The sequence below is a fragment of the Pyrgilauda ruficollis genome, unplaced genomic scaffold (genome assembly GCF_017590135.1).
Source record: "Pyrgilauda ruficollis isolate IOZ18807 unplaced genomic scaffold, ASM1759013v1 scaffold25, whole genome shotgun sequence".
NCBI classification, from domain to species: Eukaryota; Metazoa; Chordata; class Aves; order Passeriformes; family Passeridae; genus Pyrgilauda; species Pyrgilauda ruficollis.
This window is the reverse complement of record NW_024523822.1, coordinates 17,275,476-17,297,652: the sequence shown is the minus strand read 5'-3', so window position 1 is coordinate 17,297,652 and position 22,177 is coordinate 17,275,476. Positions and strand designations below refer to the sequence as shown.

Genomic DNA, 22,177 nt, shown 5'->3' with positions numbered 1-22,177 from the left:
AATTATTTCTTACTTTATTGCTGCTCCCTCTCCCCAAACAACTAATTTCTAATCTAGAACAGTTCTCCTGACATAGGAAAAGGGACAGTGAGGAGGAGGGTGAAACAGTTGCTTTCCCTGGCAATGTCAGGTTAAAACTGTCCACAAACCTCTGACTTAAACTGTCATCAGATTTGTTATTTGAGACAGATTGATCGTTCAAGGAGCTCGGCTTCAATGCACATCCTAAAGCCACTCCCCCGTGGCAGTGACTGAACACACCTGTAAATGTAACCACTTCCCCGAAGTAGGCACTCAAAAAATCTCCAGCCTAGGCAACCACCGACTTTAAACCATTTGTGGCACACGAGAAGCCCCCAGAGCGCTCTGGAGTCTTCCCACACCAGAAGGTAACGAGGGGCGATAACTCGGCGAAGACTCATCTCCGGATTTCCCAACGGTGTCTGGATACGGCTCCCTTTGCGGGCTCGACGCCCCAAAGCGCCGACCTCTGCGGTCCTTGAGCAAACAGCACGGGGGAAGGGGAAGCCGGTCCCCGCCATCCTCCCCCGCGGGTCCCCGCCGGGGCACGGCGGCAGCGCCGGCCCGGCCCCGCCGCGGCCCCGAGCGCCGCGGGCACGGCGCCTCAACAGCGCCACCCAGTGCCCGTTCAGCCCCCTGAACGCGGGAAAGCCGCCCGGGAAGCGGAGCGGAGTCACCGGGAGCGAGGGAGAGCGGCCGGCAAGCGGCAATGGGCTGTGCTGTGAGCGCTGGTGCCCCGGGCTGACCGGGAACCATCCACGGAATTATCACTTCTGATTTATAACGAAACGAGACCAAAAAATCACCCAAAACCAAAAGCAAACCAATCCAAAACACCCAAACAAAGCCCACACCACAATGCTCCAGTTTTTAAATGGCCTAACGTGTTTCCCGGCTTGTTTTAACACAAGAGGCATAGGTATGAACATCAGTGGGAGCTTCCCTGGGTATTTACTACAACAAATCTTCCCGAGAGTGAACGGGTAAAGCAGGATTCAAAGCTGCGAAGTTCATCCATTCATAGACGCAATTCCTTTATTAATAAAAAACAGCAGCAGCAAAAACTGTCCCAGCCGAATAGTGGCTGTGGGAGGGACGAATCCCACACCCCAAGCCCAAGGATGCAGGGAGTGGGGAAGGTGGGGGGGTTCCCCCAAGTGCGGGGCATGAAGAGGAAACCAGTTGGTGGCAACATATGTGTATTGTATTTCTCTGAAAAAATTTGCAACTTGGCTAATTAAATTCCTGGCGCTGAACTGGTCCTTGGCTGAGATCATGGCAATTGGGAGGGTTGGGTTTTTTTTTTTTTTTTCCTCCTTACAGGAGTTCCCTCCTTCTTCCCATCCTCCGCCTATTAAAACAAGTCAAGTCTCCCTTGTTAAAAGACCCCATAACGTGGAAGAGGCAGAAAAGCAGCAGCAGCAGCAGGAAAGAAAAAGACGTCTGGAAAATATTACCCTTTTGCTGCTGCTGCTGCTGAGAAACCTCATTGAAACAGTTACTCGGGCAAGGTATCACCAAAGAGACTTTATCTGATGCTGATCTCTCAAACTTTCAGACGCTGCCTTGCAACTTCTCCAGGCTCCTGGCTAGCCGGGTTTGAAATAAGATCTTCAGCTTCGACCACGAGAAACTAACTCCTAATTTATTATTTCTAATTTTTTTAATTATTATTATTATTATTATTACTATTATTTGGGGGAAAAAATCCCACAACTTTGAGCTAGAAACTGAAGCAGAGAAAGACAAATACACGATAATTGTGAAAACACGTGGGAGAAAATGAGTAGGACTGAATAGCCTTACACGATTTTTTTTTTTATTATTTTCATTTTTAATTATTTTTTTATTCCTGAGCGTCTTATTAAGTCCCTGAAAAGTGCGATTTGTTCTTTTACCTCAAACTTGGAAACTATTCAGCGGGAGCAACGGTACGTGAGACCACACAGTTGGCTGGAGCCCCTCTATGACCAAAGGACAGAAGGACAAACAAGGTAGGTGATTTATGATTATGCTTCTGTCACCTCAAGAGCAGAAGACCCCCTCCTCCCATCCCCACTATTCCAGGGAGGAAAGATGGCACAGATCCCCAAAATACGAGTGGGGCTGGGGGAGGATCTTACCGGCTCCTACGCTACACCTATTTCAGCAATGAATAGAACCGCCGTGAGGATGAATGAGGTTTTCAGCTCCAACCCCTCCTCCGTGTAATCCGTTTAAGACATTGCTGAGCTTCTAGATCTGGGGGGGGGGAAAAAAAACCCCAAAAAAAAAAAAAAAAAAAGCCAACCGCCCCATAAACCCTCTGAAATTAGAATAAAATCGAGCACGGGCTGGGCAGCCGCTGCGCTGATCGCAGCGGGGAAGGCGAGACCCGCTCAGAGCCCGACCCGGCTTCCCTCCGGCCGCCCCTCGCCTTTGCATCCAGGGCCGGGCGGGGACGCGACGGGAGCGGAGGGAGGGCTGGGACTGAGGGAAGGCAGGCGAGGCGGGCGTGGGCTGACGTCCCGCCTCGGACAGCGCTGCCGAGCCGCCCGGGCGCCGCGCAGCGCGGGCAGGGAGGGGACGGAGGGAGGGAGGGAGGGAGGGAGGGCGCCCGTGACGTGGCCGCGCGGGGATCCCCCGGCCCCGCCCGGTGACGCCGCCGCTCCGCCCCGTTGGCCGCGGCGCCGGGCCGGGGTTCCCCCGCTCCGTGTGCAGCCCGCGGCCAGCGGGGCCCGGCGCCTCCTGCCCGGCTGCAGAGCCCTCTGTCCCCAGCAGCCCTGCTCGGCACCTCTTGCAGCGGCGGCTCGTGTCTCTCGGACACGGCCGGGAGCCAGCTGGTCACAGCCTCGCCACGCTCCGCAGCGATGCTGGCAGAATAGGGCATTGGCCCGTGGCAGAGAGTTTACCCCATTTCCTTGCCCGAGAGGATCCCATTGTAGTGCAGCACTCCTGATGCACAGTGTCTTAGTCTAGCGAAGACAGAAAGGGGATCTCGTTAATGCATATAAATATCTCAAAGGGGGTGCCAAGAGGATCAGTGCCAGACTCTTTTCGGTGCTGCCCAGTGACAGGATGAGGAGCAATGGCCTTAAACTAAAACACAAAAGTTTCACCTCAACAGGAGGAAGAACTTCTTCACGTTGAGGATGGCAGAGCACCAAACAGGTTTCTCAGAGAGGTTGTGGAGTGTCCCCCTCTGGAGACATTCCAAGCCACCTGGCCACGTTCTTGTGTCACCTGCTCTAGGTGACCATACCTGGGCACAGGTCTTGGACTCCACGATCTTCACATGTCCCTTCTAACGCTACGGGTTCTGTGATTCTGCAGGGCTGCAGTGACACCACATCTCTTAGGGCACAGCTGCTTCTGCATGTTTCATTCTGCTTCATAGTCTTCTGCCTTTTTCCATTGGCACCCATACCCTTTTTCAAAGCACACATTGTGTGTAACATGGGTGCTTTGGGGGTTCTTCTGAGGACTAGATAAGGGTAATAAGTCTTTCTTACCCTGCATCCAAGCATAGAAAAACCTGGGTCAAGGTTTTCCCAGTAGGAAGAGCTGCTCTACAGGATTCAGTGGAGTTTTTCAGGCAAGTTCACTAGGAAGAACTCAAGTCTTCATATTTGTGACATGAAAGCATATTTGCTCCATTTTTTTGCTATTCAAGATTAGTGTATAGAGCAGCAAAGTATTCCTAATCAGCAACCAGAAAACATTTCTAAACTAGATTTTTGTTTAACTACAATGCAAAGTATCTGAGTAGAAATATGATTTACTTCTTGTTTTGTTTCTTGGAGCATTTGTCTGGGGAATTTTTTTTTGTTGGTTTTCTTTTCTTTTCTTTTCTTTTCTTTTCTTTTCTTTTCTTTTCTTTTCTTTTCTTTTCTTTTCTTTTCTTTTCTTTTCTTTTCTTTTCTTTTCTTTTCTTTTCTTTTCTTTTCTTTTCTTTTCTTTTCTTTTCTTTTCTTTTCTTTTCTTTTCTTTTCTTTTCTTTGTTATTTTAACAACTAGTGTATTATTGTGTACATGAGGGTCAAATCCAACCTGCAGCCATAGAATTCTTTCCACATTGGTTACTCAAACCTGTAAGAGATTAAATTTGAGCAGTTTAGTGGGAAACATACACTGAACAAATAGGAGATTCTTGATTTGTTGATCAAAGCCTGTGCATACAGAGAGAGTTTGCCATCATCAGTAATCCTGTTCTTTACTTTTAATTTAACCTCAGAGTTAACTTTAGTCTTATATGAGCCCTTTCCAGAAGATCAATAGCATAACAAAATCTGGAAGTTATAAATAACCAGAAGCTCCAGATATGGTAATTGTGTTGTAATAAAGGTGTACAGATGGCGCGTAACTTTTCACTTTCCTCTCTGCAGGCTGTAGAATAGAAGAGAGAGTCTGGACAACTGTCTTATGCTTGTGATTAATATCTACCTAGAATCATTTGTACTCCAATGATATATGATTTAATTTGCCACCAAAATAAGGCTAATAATGAATCTAAATATTGTCTGAGAAACTGTAAGCCTCAAACACCATGTAGCCCCAGAGAGTGTGCATACAGGCCCAGACCCAGAGTGTGCAGGCACTCACACGTGCACTCTGACACGCTCGTGTCATTGAAGCAGCTGCTCTGTGGCAGCCAGTGCTATGATTCTCATTAGTAAGGAAGTGGGTATTAAGGCTTATAAAGATTTCATTCTTCCTTTGGTTGTGTGCAAAACAGCCCTTGGTATGCACTTGGTATGCACTTAAAGCTGTGTGTGCTGGCTTTTACGGTGCCCACCTCACTGATCTCAGGCATCCTGCTGAGTTAGAGTTGCATGTTTGTTACAGACAAATCCCCACAGACTATACCTTCAGGTGAATATAGGCAAGGAAAATAGCAAAGGGTGCATTGGTTTTTGTTGGAGTTTTTTGGCTAAAACCAGTTATATGGAACTAGAGAACAGGTGGATCTCATATAGCACTAAAAAGAGTAACCTAAGCCTTATGAAGGGTTTTATAGACCTCCAAAAATTTCTTGCATGATCATAATTCACATTTTACAGGTGAGGAAGCTGTGACAGAGAGAGGTGAATTCACTTATCTAAGGTCACCCAGCAGGTGAATGACAACACTAGGAAGCAAATTGAAATTGTCAAGGCCCTGATCCACTGTTAGATTCCCTCATGTAAGAGATGCAGTGGTTAAGCACTTACTTATCAAACAACCTTCATAAGGGAGCTTAATCTCCACAATAAATTTGTCAAAAATATAGTTGCATTTTTACCTCAAGTATCCTAGAAATAGCATATTTTCAGATAAAGATTTTTTATGCCTTTACTGCAGAACTGCAAGATAAATTATCCACTGATTTCCCTCTTCAGCAAAATATCTAAGTGCACACTTATCTTTAATGACACACTTACATGCTTTGCTAAATTCAAAGCCTCAGCACTGAGGCTGAATAGATATTTAAGAATGCAGCTTTCATTCAGGCATATAAAAATGAGATCTTTTCAAAGGTTTTCTGTGATCAGCACTTCTGGTTTCCAAAAAGGTTCCAGACAAATCTGATGTCATATGTGAGGTTGAGTTGTATTATCAATTTGTTTTCAATGAGGAGGTGCTATCGAAGCTGCTGCTACAAGTGTCCCCCCTCCAATGAAATTACTTGAGTTTCTACTGCATAGCAGTAGAACTGGACACCCAAATTGGATTCCTCATGAATGAAACTAATTACAAGGTGTACCTCTGGAGGAGGTGAACTTTTCAGGTTTTTAGTCCATTGGGTCTGACTATACTTAGTTCAGAGTAAAGCACAAAAATGTATGGAGGGTGGAGTTAGGCCCTCAGCACCAGGTGTTCCTCTTTGTAGATCTGTTCATGTGGTATTGCACTATTTGCTGATGTGACCACAGCCCTCGATGTCTAGAGAGAGGCACAGCTCTTTGTAACCTCTAAAAGTGAAAGGGACTGTGGTGTGTTGACCCTGGCTGGCTGCATGGTGCCCTCCCCACTGCTCTACCACTGTCCTCCTCAGCAGGATGTAGATGCAGAAAATAAGAGGGCAAACCACCTGCTATGTTGAGATAAAGGCAACTTAATAAAGCAAAGGCTGTGCATGAAGCAAAGAAAAAAAACAAAAGATTTGTCTTCTACTTCTCATCAGCAGATGATGTTCAGCCACTTCCCAGGAAGTAGGGCTTCAGAACTGAAAAACAATGTCATAACAAATGCTTCCCCCTACTCCTTTTAGGTTTTTTATCTGAGCAGATGTCACATGGTATGGAATATCCCTTTGGCCAGTTTGGATCAGCTGTCCTGGTTATGTTCCCTCCCAGGACATTGCCCACCCACAGCATATTGGAGTGGGAGAAAATGTTGGAGAGACATCCTGCATGCTGTGGGAGCACTGCTCAGCAGTGGCCAAAACACTGCTGCGTTAGCAACACCTTCCCAGATACCAATACAAAGCAGAGCCCTTGAAAGGCTATGGGAAAAAAATAATTCCATCTCAGCCAGGCCCAGTAAGGGACACAATGAGCACATTTGTGATCAAACCTTTATTACTCCCTCCTGGATAGATATTGGCTTTTGCAACTTAGGGTTAGGGTTTTTCTAAATGTCTTCAGATGTTTGGAATTATTAAGTGCTAATTATGTCAAACAACCTTCCAAATCATTACATGTTAGGTGCAAACTTTTTGTCTCCCTCTCTTGCTTTTTAATCTTCTCAGGAAAAGATACCCAGAATTACTATGTGCCAATGTTTGAGTGTTGCACGAGAGGGGATTTCTGAGAGAGATGATGAAGTGAGATGCATCCCATGTGTTATAAGCAAACATGACTTCAGTCTGACCTCCATCAGTTTGACCCCCATCACTGGTTCCATGTCCTGTATCAATAGATGCCAGGCACCACCTGATTGCTTCCTTTGTCCTCATAGCAGCCACACAACAGAGGGTGCAGAATTGAACAGGCTGCAATAATATTGATATCTTCTGGCACCAATGCACATTGGTTTTCTGGATATCTATCTATACTGCCTCTATTCAGTATTAGTAACAAAATAAGCTTTTTCTTTCTCTTTGCCTCTTAACTTCATAAAGAGATGAACTATCTTCAGGCCCTGTTACTCTCAGAGATGCATGAAAGCTCATTAATAGCCAAGTGGATGAACTTTGCCACAGGATTTTGGAGGAAGAAAAACTGGTAGTTTACCATGGAGGTCACCAGTGTTCTTTGCTGAGTAAAGACCCAGTTCAAAACAAAACAGAAGAACCTGCTGGATTTCAGTCAAGTGTCTAGATCTTATAAAAGTTAGATCTAGGTACCATAACTACAGTAAATGCTAGCCTAAATATTTTTCAGAATAGAGAAAACTGAAGCATATTTTGCTATGTTCTTCTCATTTGAGATGTAAGGTATTATTCAGTCTGAGAAAGGAGTGTGATCTCTAGTGCCACAGTTAATACCCCAATCATTAGATGTACTGTGTAAGTATCACATTACCTGATGTTTTTCATGAAAGCATTGTTGGAATACTACAACTTTTAGTTATGCCAGTTGTTAATAACAATGTAAATTCCTTTTCTCCTTCATCACAAAGCAGAAATACTCTGTTTGTATATATATTGGGCTTTATAAGGATGCCAAGAGACACAATGCCAAACAGTTCACCAGGTGGACTCTGATGTCAAGTACATGCAAGGGTTCATTTCTTGGTCATGCTTTTCCATAGGAGCCTCCAAAGAAAGGCACTCCTGGCCTGCTACTGTACAATCACTACAAGGCACGTATATACTTGGCACTGCTTTGTGACTCAAAATGTGTGACTGAATCAGCAACAGCCTACACAGCATCAGGATTTCGCATATGGCTTTCACATTTCAGTTCTATGAGATGGGCTGGTGAGCACTGCTCAGCTCATCCCTGAAAGGAAAGATCTGAAACATCACAACAACAAATTGCTCAGTAGTAGACTTTGAAGGCTCTTTACATACACTCACCTTGTGCATGCAAACCTTGGGTCTGCTTGCTGGAGGCTGTGTAAAACTCATACTGGGTTCAGCTCCACTGGGTTAGGTGAAAGTGCCTGTAAGGGATTTAGGTGCCCAAATTGCAGGATAGAATTAGTATATTTCAATGTGTCATGCCAGGCTAGATACTCATAACAACGCTGTTTGATCTGAAAGTCTCTGAAGCAGCTGCTGCCTAGCTTCAATATTAGTATTTGATTCAGCAGTTCATTTTTGGTCCCAGACTTGTACAAGCATCATTTCCTTTTAACTTCTTGGCTTAATTCTTGGAGATGGGTGGAGAGTTTTTGGCTTCTTTGCCATTGTTTGGGCATGTTAAATTTGATAAAGATCATTTCTGCTGGGCAAGCTATCAATACCTCGTGTTAAGTCTTGAGACTATTGAGCAACTTTTCCAGTTCCCCTGAGATTCAGTCAGTTAAAAGACTATACATAAAACCCTCAATTGCACATACAAAGGGGAAAGTTTCTTTGATGAAAGCCAGGAATTTAGATCAAAACAGTGTGTATTTTCCTAAGGTTGACAGAGAAAGGGAAAAAGAAGTGTTGTTTTATTAACACCAGAAATTAATTTCTATATCTTAAAAGACTAGATTTTTTTTTCAATGGAGAGGATCTGTGCTGTAATGATAAAGTCAGAGAATTCGGTTTTGGGTTTTTTTTTTTATTTTCCTTTAGTGCAGAAGCACTTCATAGGTAGAGCAAAACAACAGCAAATTAATGTAAAAGATGCCTGCTACAGTATATAGTCATTCAAATGTAACCACTCCAGGTCTTAATGTAAATCCTGTTTATTTCAGCCATATAATTCTTAATGTAAGCAGACTTTAGGACCCCAAATGGGAAAGCAGAGTACAAGTGCACCATTAATGAGACATTTACCTTGATGTTTGTAACATTTTGCATTCTTGAGGGATTAGTCAGCACACAGGCTATTTTACTTAGAGGTAATCTAGAGGGGATCCATTACTTAATCTGTTTTCTAAAGCAAGTCTATTTTGGGCACTGAGTTTCAATTCACCTATAGTGGTGGTAAGCATAAGCTGTCTTTTATTAGGCATCTTTCTGACCCCTGCTGTGAAAGATTTTCAGACAGGCCAGAACGGGGAGGGTCCCTTTTGCTGGTGGATGATTACAACACCTGTCAGAGCCCAGCCTTAAGTATTCAAGGAAGTCCTAGAGTGAGGGTCTGATTTCTTTAACAGTGCCTCTAAATATACATTTAAGAGGCTTCCTCCTGTCTTGAAATTTAAGACCCTAAATAGCCAGTGGAAAAAGACAAAATCTTTGTAACCTCAAACTTCATGCATGCCTAGTTTATTTTTATATTGTAAATGATTCTGTGTTGACTTTTTTGTTCCAAGCCTGTAACTTTTCAGACATATATATAGTTGATGACAGCTATGCTGCTGTGTCTTGGTAGTAATTTTTCAAGGAAGAGTTAAAAACATATATGATGTAAGGAAGTCGTGTTCCAACTTCAGCTTTGACCAACAGATGGTGAAACAAACATGAGCAGCAGATGAGTGAGAAACAGCAGGGAAAATATGAATAATAGCAATAAAACACAAATATTAAATCCATTACTCTGAGAGGACCTAATTCAGCAAAATATTCAAGCATGAGCTTTATTGACTTGCCACACACTTTCTGGATTAGCCTTAAACAGACATCATCTGTTTCATAAAATGCATCTACTGACAGAAAATGTTGTCATTAACTTCTTACAATTCTGAGAAAGCTGTTACATAAAATGGGTAATGTGATCGTCAGAAAAGGTATTTAGGTACCAATAGAATCCACCTGCCTGCCTGCCCATGCTGTTTATTTGTTTCAAGTATGCCAGAGCACCCTCCATGCCAGCCAGTTGTTCCATAGCCCAGAGTTTAGGTTAGAAGATTTTACAGCCAGGTAAGCTAAATATGTAGAAGTGGTAGAATCAGCTGTAGAAGTGTAGAATCAGCTGATGTCCTAGAGAATTTCTGAGTCCAGGGTGGAGTGTTGGCTTTGTTAAATTTATGCATATTTTGCCACAGACTTAATCTCAGTTAAGCTTTAGCCCCTATACACACATGCTTATGTGTGCATGTATCTATGTACACAACTATATGAATAATACATTTTTGCAATGGTATTGAGAAGACCTTTTAAAGCAGATGTCTGACTATATAAATATAAATTATAAATATAGTCAGACATCTGTTTAAAAAAATATAAATACATTCAGGCATCTGTTTTAAGAATGTCTTTCCAATATTTTTGCAAACATAACTAAGCGACAGAAACAATTCAGGGTGGGATACAGTTGTGACATGGATGGGGGATGAGGAGGGGCTGCCCAGACATTCAGCTGTTCCGCTCTCCTGTGACCATGCAAAGCAAGTGGTGGCTCAAAAGCCCCTTCTCCAACCTCCTCAAGATAATATGACAGGCTGTCAAAATAAGATCCTGACTCAGATAGCACCTTCTGTGAGGGCACTGTGAATAGCAGAAAACATCTCTGCTACATTAAGTCTGTTTGGATTGTATTTTATATGGGAGAAGTCCTGCAAAGAGATGTTCAGTTGAGCAAGGGAATACAGTGACTCTCTGAGCTAGAAGCTCAGGGTGTATCTGTTGATGCTGAGATCTGTGTTGCAGCCACGTGCACCCCTTATGATGTCTTATACCAGCAAGTGATGGCTCTGCTAATGGTGTCCCTACTTCTTTGCAGATGTATTGTGAGAGGTTTATATGTATCCTGAGAATACTTGGAACCACACTCTTCGGGGTGTCCCTCCTGCTGGGAATCACCGCTGCTTACATTGTGGGCTACCAGTTCATCCAAACAGACAACTACTACTTCTCCTTTGGACTCTATGGTGCTATCCTGGCATCACATCTCATCATCCAAAGCCTGTTTGCCTACCTAGAGCACAGGAAAATGAAACGGTCGCTAGAGACTCCAATCAAACTGAACAAAACAGTTGCCCTTTGTATTGCTGCCTATCAAGAAGATCCTGACTACTTAAGAAAATGTTTACTCTCTGTAAAAAGATTGACCTACCCTGGAATTAAAGTTGTTATGGTCATTGATGGGAACTCAGAAGACGACGTTTACATGATGGACATTTTCACTGAAATCATGGGTAGGGACAGTTGTGCCACTTATATCTGGAGTAATAACTTCCACGACAAAGGTCCGGGTGAGACAGAGGAGTCTCACAGAGAGAGCATGCAACATGTATCTCAGCTGGTCCTGTCCAACAAAAGTGTTTGCATCATGCAGAAATGGGGTGGAAAAAGAGAAGTAATGTACACAGCATTCAAAGCACTGGGGAGAAGTGTGGATTATGTACAGGTAGGTATTAGAGCACCAGGTCAGTGCCAATTCAAACACACTTTGAAAGAAAGCAACTTTTGTATATTTGGTGCAGCATGTTAGAAACCATCCTAGTCCCTGATGAACACAGTGCTCCTTTCAGTCTGTTTGGAAACAGCTTGACCGTTAAAAGGGTATTTTGCTACCTTTTAAAATGGCCAGTCTATCTGTTTTAAATTTGTGCACCAGCTACTGGAGAAATCTGAAATCCTTCCCCTCCCTTCAGTACTGCCCCCTCATCCAAATGGTTTTGCTTCAGACAAAGCCAATGACCTCCTGAAAGCCCCATCCCCACTCCTGTAGGTGAAGGTCTCGGGTAAGGCTTTGTTTTGTGAGTTTGTTAGCAGCCTCATATATGAGCAGACAGGTATTTGGTCTCACTAGGGAATATCTTGGAGAAGTGGTGAAGTCTGTAAAAATGATGGGGATATATTTTAAAGGCTTTGAAGGACATGTGGAGTGTTCAATAAAAGGGTCAATGTGTAGATTTGAAAGAAAATTTCTTCAGCTAAAGCCTGAAGGAGCTTTTGCTTCATCACTTACAGCTGCATTACCTCACTCACTGCAACTTGGCCTTTAAGGCCCTTATGACACACTACTCACTTAAAAATGAATTAGGCTGGGTCCTCTCTCCCTGTTTCCAAAACAGCAGAGGCACATTTCTTTCCAGCTGCCTTGGATCCTCTGAAAGATTGTCTATGTTTTTGCCTTACTTACATGGAAGCATTCCTCGCTCCTGCAAACAGCCTTGCTGACTGTGGGAAGGGGAAAGGGTCATGTGTGGAGGAAGATGGGTGGGATCAGATACTCTGGCTGGACACTGAGGACCCTTCCTTAGAAATCTAGGCCAAGAAGGCTTATTTGACTAATCCCACTGAATAGGACATTATTTTCCTAATGAACCACCCTCAGTTCTTCCAAGGCTCTCCCACACTCAGAGCATCCAGCAGTCTCCTGCAGTGGAGCAGCAGCTCTCTGCGAGGTGCTCTCTGCTGGCTCAGGGCAGCTGCATGGTGAGCCACATGTGTTCCTGGGGCCTGTGCCCAGCCTTGTGTGGGTGTGTGTGCACGCTCTGCACAGCACAGCATCCACGTGCAGTGTCCCAGGGACCTGGAGAGGCTGCCAGTAGCTGGGCTGAGAGCAGCGACTCTTCAGTGCACAGGAGGGGCAGAAACTGAAGAGTGCCAGGAACTGCTCTGTTATTGGAGCTAGGAGAGTAAAGCCAAGATTTAAACCCCATCCTCCACCACTTCCCAAACTGAAACTGATTTATTCTTTCAAAACAATGGGCTTAAGCTCTGCATTGTCTGTGCCTTGGTTTTGTGCTGTGAGGAACTATGATGGGATAAAAATGCTGATTTTCTTTATTAGCATGGTTTTATAATCACACAGTCATTCCAGATTGCAGAGAAAGAAGGCAGAGAGGAAGCAGATTCATTGCAAGTTTCCTCCCTCAGTTCAGCTCTTGTATTTTTCAGGGAACTTGGAAAAAGTGTTTCTATTTCAACAGTCACAGCATAAATTCAGAAAATAGAACAGATATTTCTATTCAGTTAACACTCCAGACCTGGCTCAGAAGGTCTAATGAATTTGTCAGAGACTGTAGTGCTGCTGTGAGCACAGTCTGCAGTAGTGACTGATGCCACAGTCACATCTACAGTCACACCTATAGTAGAAATGCAGCCTCTTAGTGGCCCTGGCTACTGCAGAGTCATAAAAAAAAAAAAAAAATGCAGCTAAAATGTGGCTCTGTTTTATGAATGAATAAAGGTTGAGATATTTCAAATGGTCCTTTGGGGAGAACCAGGGTAAATTACTTTAAACAAGCCCTATATTTCAAGGGCTAAGCAGTCTGTATCAATGATTAAGCACTTTTAAGTGTGGCCAGTCAGCACCACTGTCCACCCTCAAAATTGTAGGCCATACAGTTCTCAGAAGACACCCTGGAATTATGAACAGGCAATCATAAACAGTCAGACCAGTGCAGATAACGAGCTGTTACTCAGTAGTGGTGTCTCATTAAAATCTGAAACTGAAAAGTGCTATGAAGGCTTGTTTCCATCCTAGAAGGGTTTATGACTGTGGAAGTAATCAGGTGGAGGAGTTAAACTGGCAGGTATTATCAGTGCAGAGTTGTGAGCTAACCAGGGTGCAATTCATCTTGGCTTGATGGAGGTGCCTGTGTGGACAGTCCAGTGCAGTCTGAACTCAGAGCAGCTTGGATAAACCGTCACTGCCTATAGCAAGTAAAAGAACAGCTCCCTTAATGCCAGTTGTCCCTTTCATGTAACTCTGTGACCCAAAGCAGTGATGTTTGGGTCACTCGGCCCTTATGTGGAAAGATGGCAAATTGTCTCTTGGGCTGTCCTGGGCACACCCTGGCTAGGCAGGTGTCAGTGTTTATTTGGGCTTCTAAGTGTCTTTGTTTCTCTGGGTGTGTCTTCTATTCACCTGCAAAAACCTCATCCAGATGGAAAATGATGGCTTGTTAGATTTGTCCCAGAAACCCAAACATACCCACTGTGCTGACATGCGCAGGACATGTGATGGTGTTTTGTTAAAAAAATCCAGTGTTTTCAGGATTCCTCATCTCTAATATATTAGTAATGTGGCTCATGGGCAGGCCTTTCTGCCATAGGTAAATACATCTAATGGGGTGGGAGCTGCTCAAGTGGCAGGTGCTGGAGGGAAAGCAGAGGGACTAGGAGGCAGCTGATCCCAGCCCACCACTCATGGTCACAAGAAATGACATGCCTGTCACTGCCTGAGCTCCCTGGGAATTCAGCAAACTACAGATTGCTTGTGCAAAGCACTCAGCAACAGGTTTGTCCAGGAAGACCCAAGTAAAAGTATAGGCATTGTTTTCCCTCTTCAGTAGAACTGTTTTGCTCCCTTTCTATCACACTGTGCTGCCACTGATGACAGCTTTCCACTACAGCTGGAGTCAGGCCTTGGCCAAGTTACAAAGATGCTGTGGGATGAGGCCACTGAGGAGGGGAGATGGATGCATCAAGTTAGTGGGAGCTGGAGATGCTTGTGGCCTTTCTCCTGACAGAGATATGAGAGCTTTCATCACCTTTCTCCTCTTGGCCCCCTCTGAGTGAGCATGGAAGGGAGCATGTTGGCAGAGTCCCAGCTGCATCCGAAACTATGAAGTCCAACTATCCTGGGTAACCTCTCCTCTTGAGTCTGGTCCAGAGCAAAGCCCCAGTGCTTTCCTCCCACTTAGGAGGAGATGGGCAGATGTAAAGGTTACCTCTCCCCTGGAGTGAGAGGGCTTAGGCTGAATTGAAAGTTTGCATGAAAGGACACCAAAATTAGGATACCCATTACAAAGCCTCAGCAGAATCTGTCTTAATATGCTGTTTAGGCGGAGCTGCTGACTTGCTCCTACTGACCCTGTCTGAAGTCACAGGAATGCAATGTGGGGACAAACTGAGGCAGTATGAGAATTTGTAGGGTGGGATTCAGCCAGTCAGAGGGGTGTTTCTGGGACAGTCTCTGCTCCAGTTCCTGGGTGTCTGTGAAATGAGTTCACACACGATGTGGCCAGTTCTTTCAGCTGCAGTAACTGCAACAAGGAGACACCCTTTTGTTTTAAATAGGCTGCAGCCCGAGTCATTCTCCTCAGAATGAACGAAAGCAATGCCAGCTGTCTCACAGATCAGCCAGCCTGTCTGAGCCCTCCTCCTACTCTCCAGGGGAAAGCCAATTTCCTAATGTACACAGTGTTTAGTTGACTAGGAGTGTTTGTGTAGCTGAAATGCCTTGTGTGTCATTTACTTCTGCCTTGCTCTTTTGGAGTACCGAACTTTGGGACTCACGCCTTTGGCCTTACATATCTTTTTATAAGAATGCCAGAGAAAAATAGCAAATAATTTCTCTACATCAAATGTCAAATCCCTGCACTACTAATAACACATCATGAATCTAAAATTAAAAATGAGTTTGTTCTGAAATATAAGATTTATATTTTACATGAATTGCTAAACCCTTCTGTGAGTGAAAGAACAATTAGGTTTCTTCCCAGACTCCTACTTGACTTTTTTTCCTTTTAATAACAAGTGCCTGGGGTTTAACTCCTCACTCTTTACCTCATATGGCAATGGGAAACATTTGACCAGGGTGCTCCAACTGTGCAGCTGATGCAGAGAAATTCTATGTCAGAGCACAACAGGAATCTGCTGCACACCCCCAAACACCATCTTATTCTGCAGTGCCCCATATCTTATTCGAAGAAGCCAGTCCAGTGTGCCAGTAAAACAAATGGAGCTGATACAGAGGTTTGTTTGTGTGCACAGCCTTAACAAGCTCTGTGTTTTGTGCAGCACTATGCCTTGCTGCCTGGTACAAGTGACCTTTAACAGAAATATCAGTGCAGACTTCAAAGTCAGATTTAATTGCATTCAGGAGAATATGCATTTAGAATCATTATAATCACTTGCATGATTTTTATTTTCTTCTGTAGTCTACTCCTTAACCCATTTTTGTTCTTGTTTTTTCTTACTTGTAGGTCTGTGATTCAGATACAATGCTTGATCCAGCCTCATCAGTGGAGATGGTAAAAGTTTTAGAAGAAGATCCAATGGTTGGAGGAGTTGGAGGTGATGTGCAGGTGAGTACAACAATTTTCAGATTAACAGAGGTGTTTCAGCAACTATTTGCATTGCAACAGATTTCTCTGCCTGAAATAGCATTAAATATAATTTATGTGTATATACTATATGCATATATGTGATGCCATTATAGATGCTCTTATTGTACCTTAACCTTTTTGTCCATTGAATGGAAACTCTTCTTGGATGTGAACACTGTATGGTTTTAACATCCAAAGCAAGCAAACAAATAATATTCTGCCCCTATATGTGAAAAGGGGGGCACTGGCATTGTCAGGATTGTTGTGGCATCTTTGAGTCTCTGGGTATAGCTGCTTGCTCAAGGTACCAAAGAAAAGCTATAGAGGGGCAGGAAATTGAGAGCAGGTGTCCCACAGCCATGTCCAGCAACCTCAAGAACTTCAATTATGTTACTACTGGCAGCCAAGATTGTTAGAAATAAAAAGTAATTTTGAAGCGCTCTGCACTGTGCACTCTGTGTGTTGCTTGGTCTCCCATCTCTGTCAGGCAGGGCAATAGAAAACTTCCAAGTCAGACCAGCTCCATGTGTGTTAGGATTTTCAGCATTACTGAGTTTGGCTGATTACTACAGCAAAAGGCTGTTGGCACCTTTTGACACACCTCCTTCTGCTGCAATTTATAAAGAGAAATGTGTATGAATATTTCAGTTAGCCTTAAGATCAGTCCCCTGTACTCAGTTGGGCTTTTTATGTGAGACAGAAGAGAAAGAGCTATGTAAATGAACAAGAACCTGCTAATGAACGCCCAAGTAGTCAGAAGTATTTCAGGCATGTGGCTCATAACTCCAGAAATTAGGATTCCCACAGAAACCTGAATAGCTTTGGAGCTCTAGACTGACCACAAACCAGGCGACACAGCCCATGCATGTGAAATTCCAGGCATGTGTGAGTACAAGTGAAGGGAGGCAGTACAGGTTCAGCTGTGACAGTGAAAGTTCATAAGCATCTGCATTGGGAAGGACGTGTGTCCTCTGTGAGGAAAGGTGACAGAATGAAGGCTTTGGGCTTTTTTTCCCCCCAGTTCATTTTCTAGCATACACCAAACACATTTGAGCCAGGCTTGAGCCAATCCCCAAGCCCTGCTGCTTCTAATATTTTCTGGAATGAAAACTGTTGGAAATTAGGACCATCAGAGCAAAAGACTATATTTTTCTAGTTGCAGGGAAATGCTTTATAGTTGTAGAAGGCCAAAGATCCGCACACTTCCTTGTCACATGCTCTGGCACAAGGTATGTGTTGAGAACCTGGATGTGAAGCCACAGACTTGCGCATCTGCCTGCGCTCATGCATCTGCTGAGTGTTTAGACTCAATGGACAGAAGAGAAAGACGGAGACATTTATGTGGGCCTGAGGAAGGCTCTACTGGAGTGTCACCATATGTCTTGGGACAAGGGAACAGGCTGGTACTGCAGAGACAGAACAGGTTGCTTCTCAGAGGAATGCTAGATATGGAGACACAGTTCAAGGTTAAATCTCTAAGGCCAGACTTGTGATACTAAAAATGTAGGGCAAAAACCATGTGCTCCGCTTTTCTCATGCTCCAGCATCGTTTTGGGAGGGCTGGAAGGAGTCCTGTGAGCCCCAAAGATGTGTACAGGCAGGAAAGCAGCAGGAGGCCATGAACTCTTGGTAAAATCTAAATCCAGCAGGTCTAACTGGGGCCAAAAGGGAAGGAAGATAGAAAATAAGGAAATTTCATTGTGGAGAATAGGAAAGGTTGCAAGGAAAAAAATAACCTCTTGGTGAAACAGACATTTGAAGGTTTCATCTCACCCTTCCTGTCAGTGTCCTGTCTGAAATGTTCATGTAGCTCCTGGGTTTGCTATGAGTTGAACACAGGAGTGAGGTTCCCACCACGATTCATCTAATGGTGCTCTAGTCTCAGCAAATTCCTTATCGATCCAATGTGCACATTTTCTGTTTTAAGAGCTCATCTAAAAGGAAAACTTTTTTTTTTATTTTGCAGATTTTGAACAAATATGATTCCTGGATCTCCTTTCTGAGCAGCGTGAGATACTGGATGGCATTTAACATCGAAAGAGCCTGTCAATCCTACTTTGGCTGTGTGCAGTGCATCAGCGGACCTCTGGGAATGTACAGAAACTCTTTACTCCATGAATTTGTGGAAGATTGGTACAATCAAGAGTTTATGGGCTCCCAGTGCAGCTTTGGAGATGACAGGCATCTAACTAACAGAGTGCTAAGTCTGGGCTATGCAACAAAATACACAGCTAGATCCAAGTGCCTTACGGAAACACCGATAGAGTATCTCAGGTGGCTGAATCAGCAGACCCGCTGGAGTAAATCCTACTTTAGAGAGTGGCTTTATAATGCCATGTGGTTCCACAAGCACCATTTGTGGATGACCTATGAAGCTGTAATCACTGGATTCTTTCCTTTCTTCCTTATTGCCACAGTCATTCAGCTCTTCTACAGGGGAAAAATCTGGAACATTCTTCTCTTCCTGTTGACAGTTCAGTTAGTTGGCCTGATAAAGTCTTCCTTTGCCAGCTTCCTTAGGGGAAACATTGTCATGGTTTTCATGTCACTCTACTCAGTGTTGTACATGTCAAGTTTACTGCCAGCAAAGATGTTTGCAATTGCCACAATAAACAAAGCAGGGTGGGGCACGTCAGGAAGGAAAACCATTGTAGTTAATTTTATAGGACTCATTCCAGTCTCCATTTGGTTTACAATCCTCCTAGGTGGCGTAATTTTCACTATTTACAAGGAATCAAAAAAGCCATTTTCTGAGTCAAAACAGACAGTTCTCATCATTGGCACAATACTCTATGCATGTTACTGGGTTTTGCTTTTGACTTTGTACATGGTTCTTATCAACAAATGTGGCAGGCGGAAGAAAGAGCAACAACACTACGACATGGTGCTAGACGTATGATGTTTCCGTGGGAAGTTACCCAGAGTTGTAAAGCAACCCAACGACCTTGTAGTATCTGTGGCATCAGACATATGTTGCCAAGGGAAATGGATCACTGCTGCTGGGAATAGGACACTTATATTCCTCTGGGTTCATTTTCATCCTGCCAAAGTAAGGAAAAAAAAAAAAAAAAAAAAAAAAAAAAAAGGTTTTTTTTGTTTCCAAGGGGGGAAGGATGCAAACCACACAGTTACGACCTGTTCACAAGAAAAGGGGAGAACTTCTGTGTTTATGCACTTTTTTTTATTGTGCATATGCCTGACAGTGTTACGTTCTATATACCTCACTGGTCATGCTTATGTGTGTGGACAGAAAGAAAGGGAGTTTGGAGAATCAAGAAAAGGACTGTACAACCCCTTGCAACCTAATTTATGAACTTCTCTTTTTTATAGTTCTGTTTATAGGAAGGGTCTTTTGTTTTAGGCTGCCAAATGTAATGCCAAAGGTAAATTTTAAGAGGCCATTGGCTGAGCTGTATTTTTATATTATTGTATTATTTGTGTGTGTGTATTTTTAAGTCAACTTTTTTTTAAATCACATATTTTATATTTTACTATCTGCCAAAAAAGCTGCCTCCCCAACACTTTGTTCTTTAGCCTTTTTAAATATATTTGGGGACAAAAAAATCATACATTCTCCCCCCAAATTTCTGCTGAAATGATATTGTTCACAACAGAAAGAATAAAAAGTCTCTCTGCATTTTGCAACTGATGAATGGTTATTTCTGTGAAAAAGCATTTAAATGTGCTCTTTTAAGACATTTATTAGGAAAGGCCCGACATTTTCAGATTTTGCATACAAACACATTTGTGAATAAAAAAAGGCCAAAGGGTAGATATGTGCAATTTGGGGTTTTTATTTTGATAACATTGTAAAAGGGAAATTTGCTTCTCTGCTGAGAACTTAATATCCCTGGCATCCAAAATAAACCATTAAGCAGGGCAGGTGTCCATGCCACTGGAGAAGACATTGCTACAGAAAGCATCCCACTGATTTTTTATGGGACCTGAGCAGTCAAAAACTTTAGACTTGGAAAATCTTGGGCACATGAAACTGCTATTGAATTCACTGATGGTCCTAGTTGTTCATAATCTGCTAGAAGTTCAGGTTTTTAGAAAACAAACCAAAAAAAAAAACCAACAAGGAAGGAAAAACTTATCAGTACTGTCAAAATGTGTGTGTTGTACTATAAAACTGTCTCAGAGTCCTTCATACAGTTTACAGAAAACAAACACATCCGCTTCTCTGACATCCAGTGTAATACAGACCCCAGTACTGAGCCCAATAATTTGTTTTTGACTACAGCATATCTACCAGAAAAGAAGCCAATTTTTTTATCAGAAAACATCAAGCCTTAGCAAATGCATCACTTCCTTGGTGCCTAATAATCAGTCCTGGACGTTTATTTTGGACCATAATTTTGAGAAATAATATTCAGGACTAAATTCTGCAGTCCTTCACCAGCCAAAGGAATGTGGCATTGAGCCCTAATATACTTTATAAAGAGCAACAGAAAGACCAGCTGCCCTTCTTAGATTCTGGTATTAAAAGCACTGTGGTAAAGGAGAAATCGGCATATGATGCTTAAAGAACTTCGAAGCATTTTCAGCTTCTCTTTTTTATGCAGACATGAATAGATTCTGCTGTAGAATGAACTGCACACACACTACCTTATTGTCTGATTATCTTGAGGTACATGATTGCTTGAAAGTCATACTAATGTTATGTTAATGATCGGAGAGTTGATTCATGTTGATTACAAAATAGAACAGTATTAAAAAAAAAGCAAGAGAAACAGTAAAAATCAAAAAAACTTGACTATGCCTTTTAACTATTTATGATGTAAGTTAAAGCTTGGGTTAACATTCAAATGTCAAATAAATCTTCTCATTCTATAAAAATATTGAATTAATTGCCTGTATTTATTCTAGCAATTATTCAATGTATTTCCAATATAGGTTGTATAGTATAATTGTTACTTTCATAAATAAAATATTTTTGATAAGATTATGACTAATTAATGGTGTTTCTCACCAGCACTTTTACTTTGAAGCCATAAATCTGCACAGTTTGAAGGCTGTTTTTCTAATGTCACCAGCCTGATTTCCAAGAGGGAATTTGCCATGGAGCATGTGTGGAGTGCTGTGCATGCCTGAGGTGGCTGGGGCTGGTCTCTGCTCTGAGAGGCAGCACAGGGCATAGGCAGCACTCAGAGTTCTGCCAGCAGCTGCTAGATCAATTCAGTCAAAACACTTCCTTCCTTTTTTCCTCAGCTTCCTGATTTACAAAACAGGAATAGCAATCCAACTTCCTTTTGGGAAACACTTTGAAGTTTTTGGCCAAAGTACTTTAGTACATTACACAGGAGTTGATGTTTTCCAGCCCTCCTGTCCACTGGAAATTATCACCCTCCACAGCTTGGGAAGCAGAGGAGGACAAGTCCATGGTCTTCTCCTGCTCCTCATCAGTGCTCTTTGTCAAGCCCCCTTTGCCTTGGCACAGCTGAATATTTTGTGTCACTGAAGGTTATGGGCAGCAGCCACCGCTGCAGGGACACAGAGGGAAAAGTGAAATCTCACACAGGCTTGCCACAGGTCAGTGACTTGGGAGATAGCTTTCTCAGCCCTCAGTGCTTGTTACCCTGTGTCTTGAGTATTGAGTTTTCCAGTACAGGGACATCATTGATAAACTGCAGTAAGTTCAGTCCAGGTTGGTTTGGGCTGGAGTGGTGTCCGAGACACCTGGGCTGGTTGGGCAGGACAAGGGATGGCTTTGGCAGAAGGACCCTAAGGTCTCATCCAATACCTGTAGGGAGGTTTCCAAGAAAATGGTTCCAGGCTCTTCACAGCACTGCTTGGTTTGATGACAAAAACTCCAAGTTGAAAGGGGAGAGGTTCAAGGTTCAGGGTTTGGCCTGGATATGAATAGGGACTTTTTCCCCATGAAGACATCTAAGCAGGTTTCCAGGACAGTGCATCCTCCCTCCATCCTGAGGGAGTTTCAAGACTAAACTAGGTAAAGTCCTGAGATGCCTGGTCTGACCTTGGAGCTGCCCCTACTTTAAGCAAGGGGTTGGGGTAGAGATATGAACTCTCCTGTAATCCTCCCTGAAGCAGGTGCTGACAGCTCCACCTGCACTGCATGGAGGCTCATTCTGTCCTGTTCCAAACACATCCATCCTGACCCCAGGCACAAATAGCTCAGCAGCAG

General features: G+C 43.3%; 1 protein-coding gene across 1 annotated transcript; it reads left to right on the top strand.

Annotated features, from left to right (window-relative positions):
- Positions 1–1,446: 1,446 nt before the first annotated feature.
- On the top strand, positions 1,447–20,968 carry HAS2 (hyaluronan synthase 2). Its single transcript, XM_041470746.1, has 4 exons — positions 1,447–2,015; positions 10,746–11,372; positions 15,907–16,008; positions 17,996–20,968. Exons 2-4 carry the CDS (start codon positions 10,746–10,748, stop codon positions 18,926–18,928), a joined length of 1,662 nt encoding a protein of 553 aa, XP_041326680.1. The 5' UTR covers positions 1,447–2,015; the 3' UTR covers positions 18,929–20,968.
- The last annotated feature ends 1,209 nt before the right edge of the window (positions 20,969–22,177 follow it).

Excerpts from the sequence above, each read along its gene's own strand:
- HAS2 (XM_041470746.1), top strand. The coding sequence starts at position 10,746 with ATGTATTGTGAGAGGTTTATATGTATCCTGAGAATACTTGGAACCACA. Across the intron at positions 11,373-15,906 it reads GAAGTGTGGATTATGTACAG|GTCTGTGATTCAGATACAAT; the intron begins GTAGGTATTAGA and ends TCTTACTTGTAG. Across the intron at positions 16,009-17,995 it reads GAGTTGGAGGTGATGTGCAG|ATTTTGAACAAATATGATTC; the intron begins GTGAGTACAACA and ends TTTATTTTGCAG.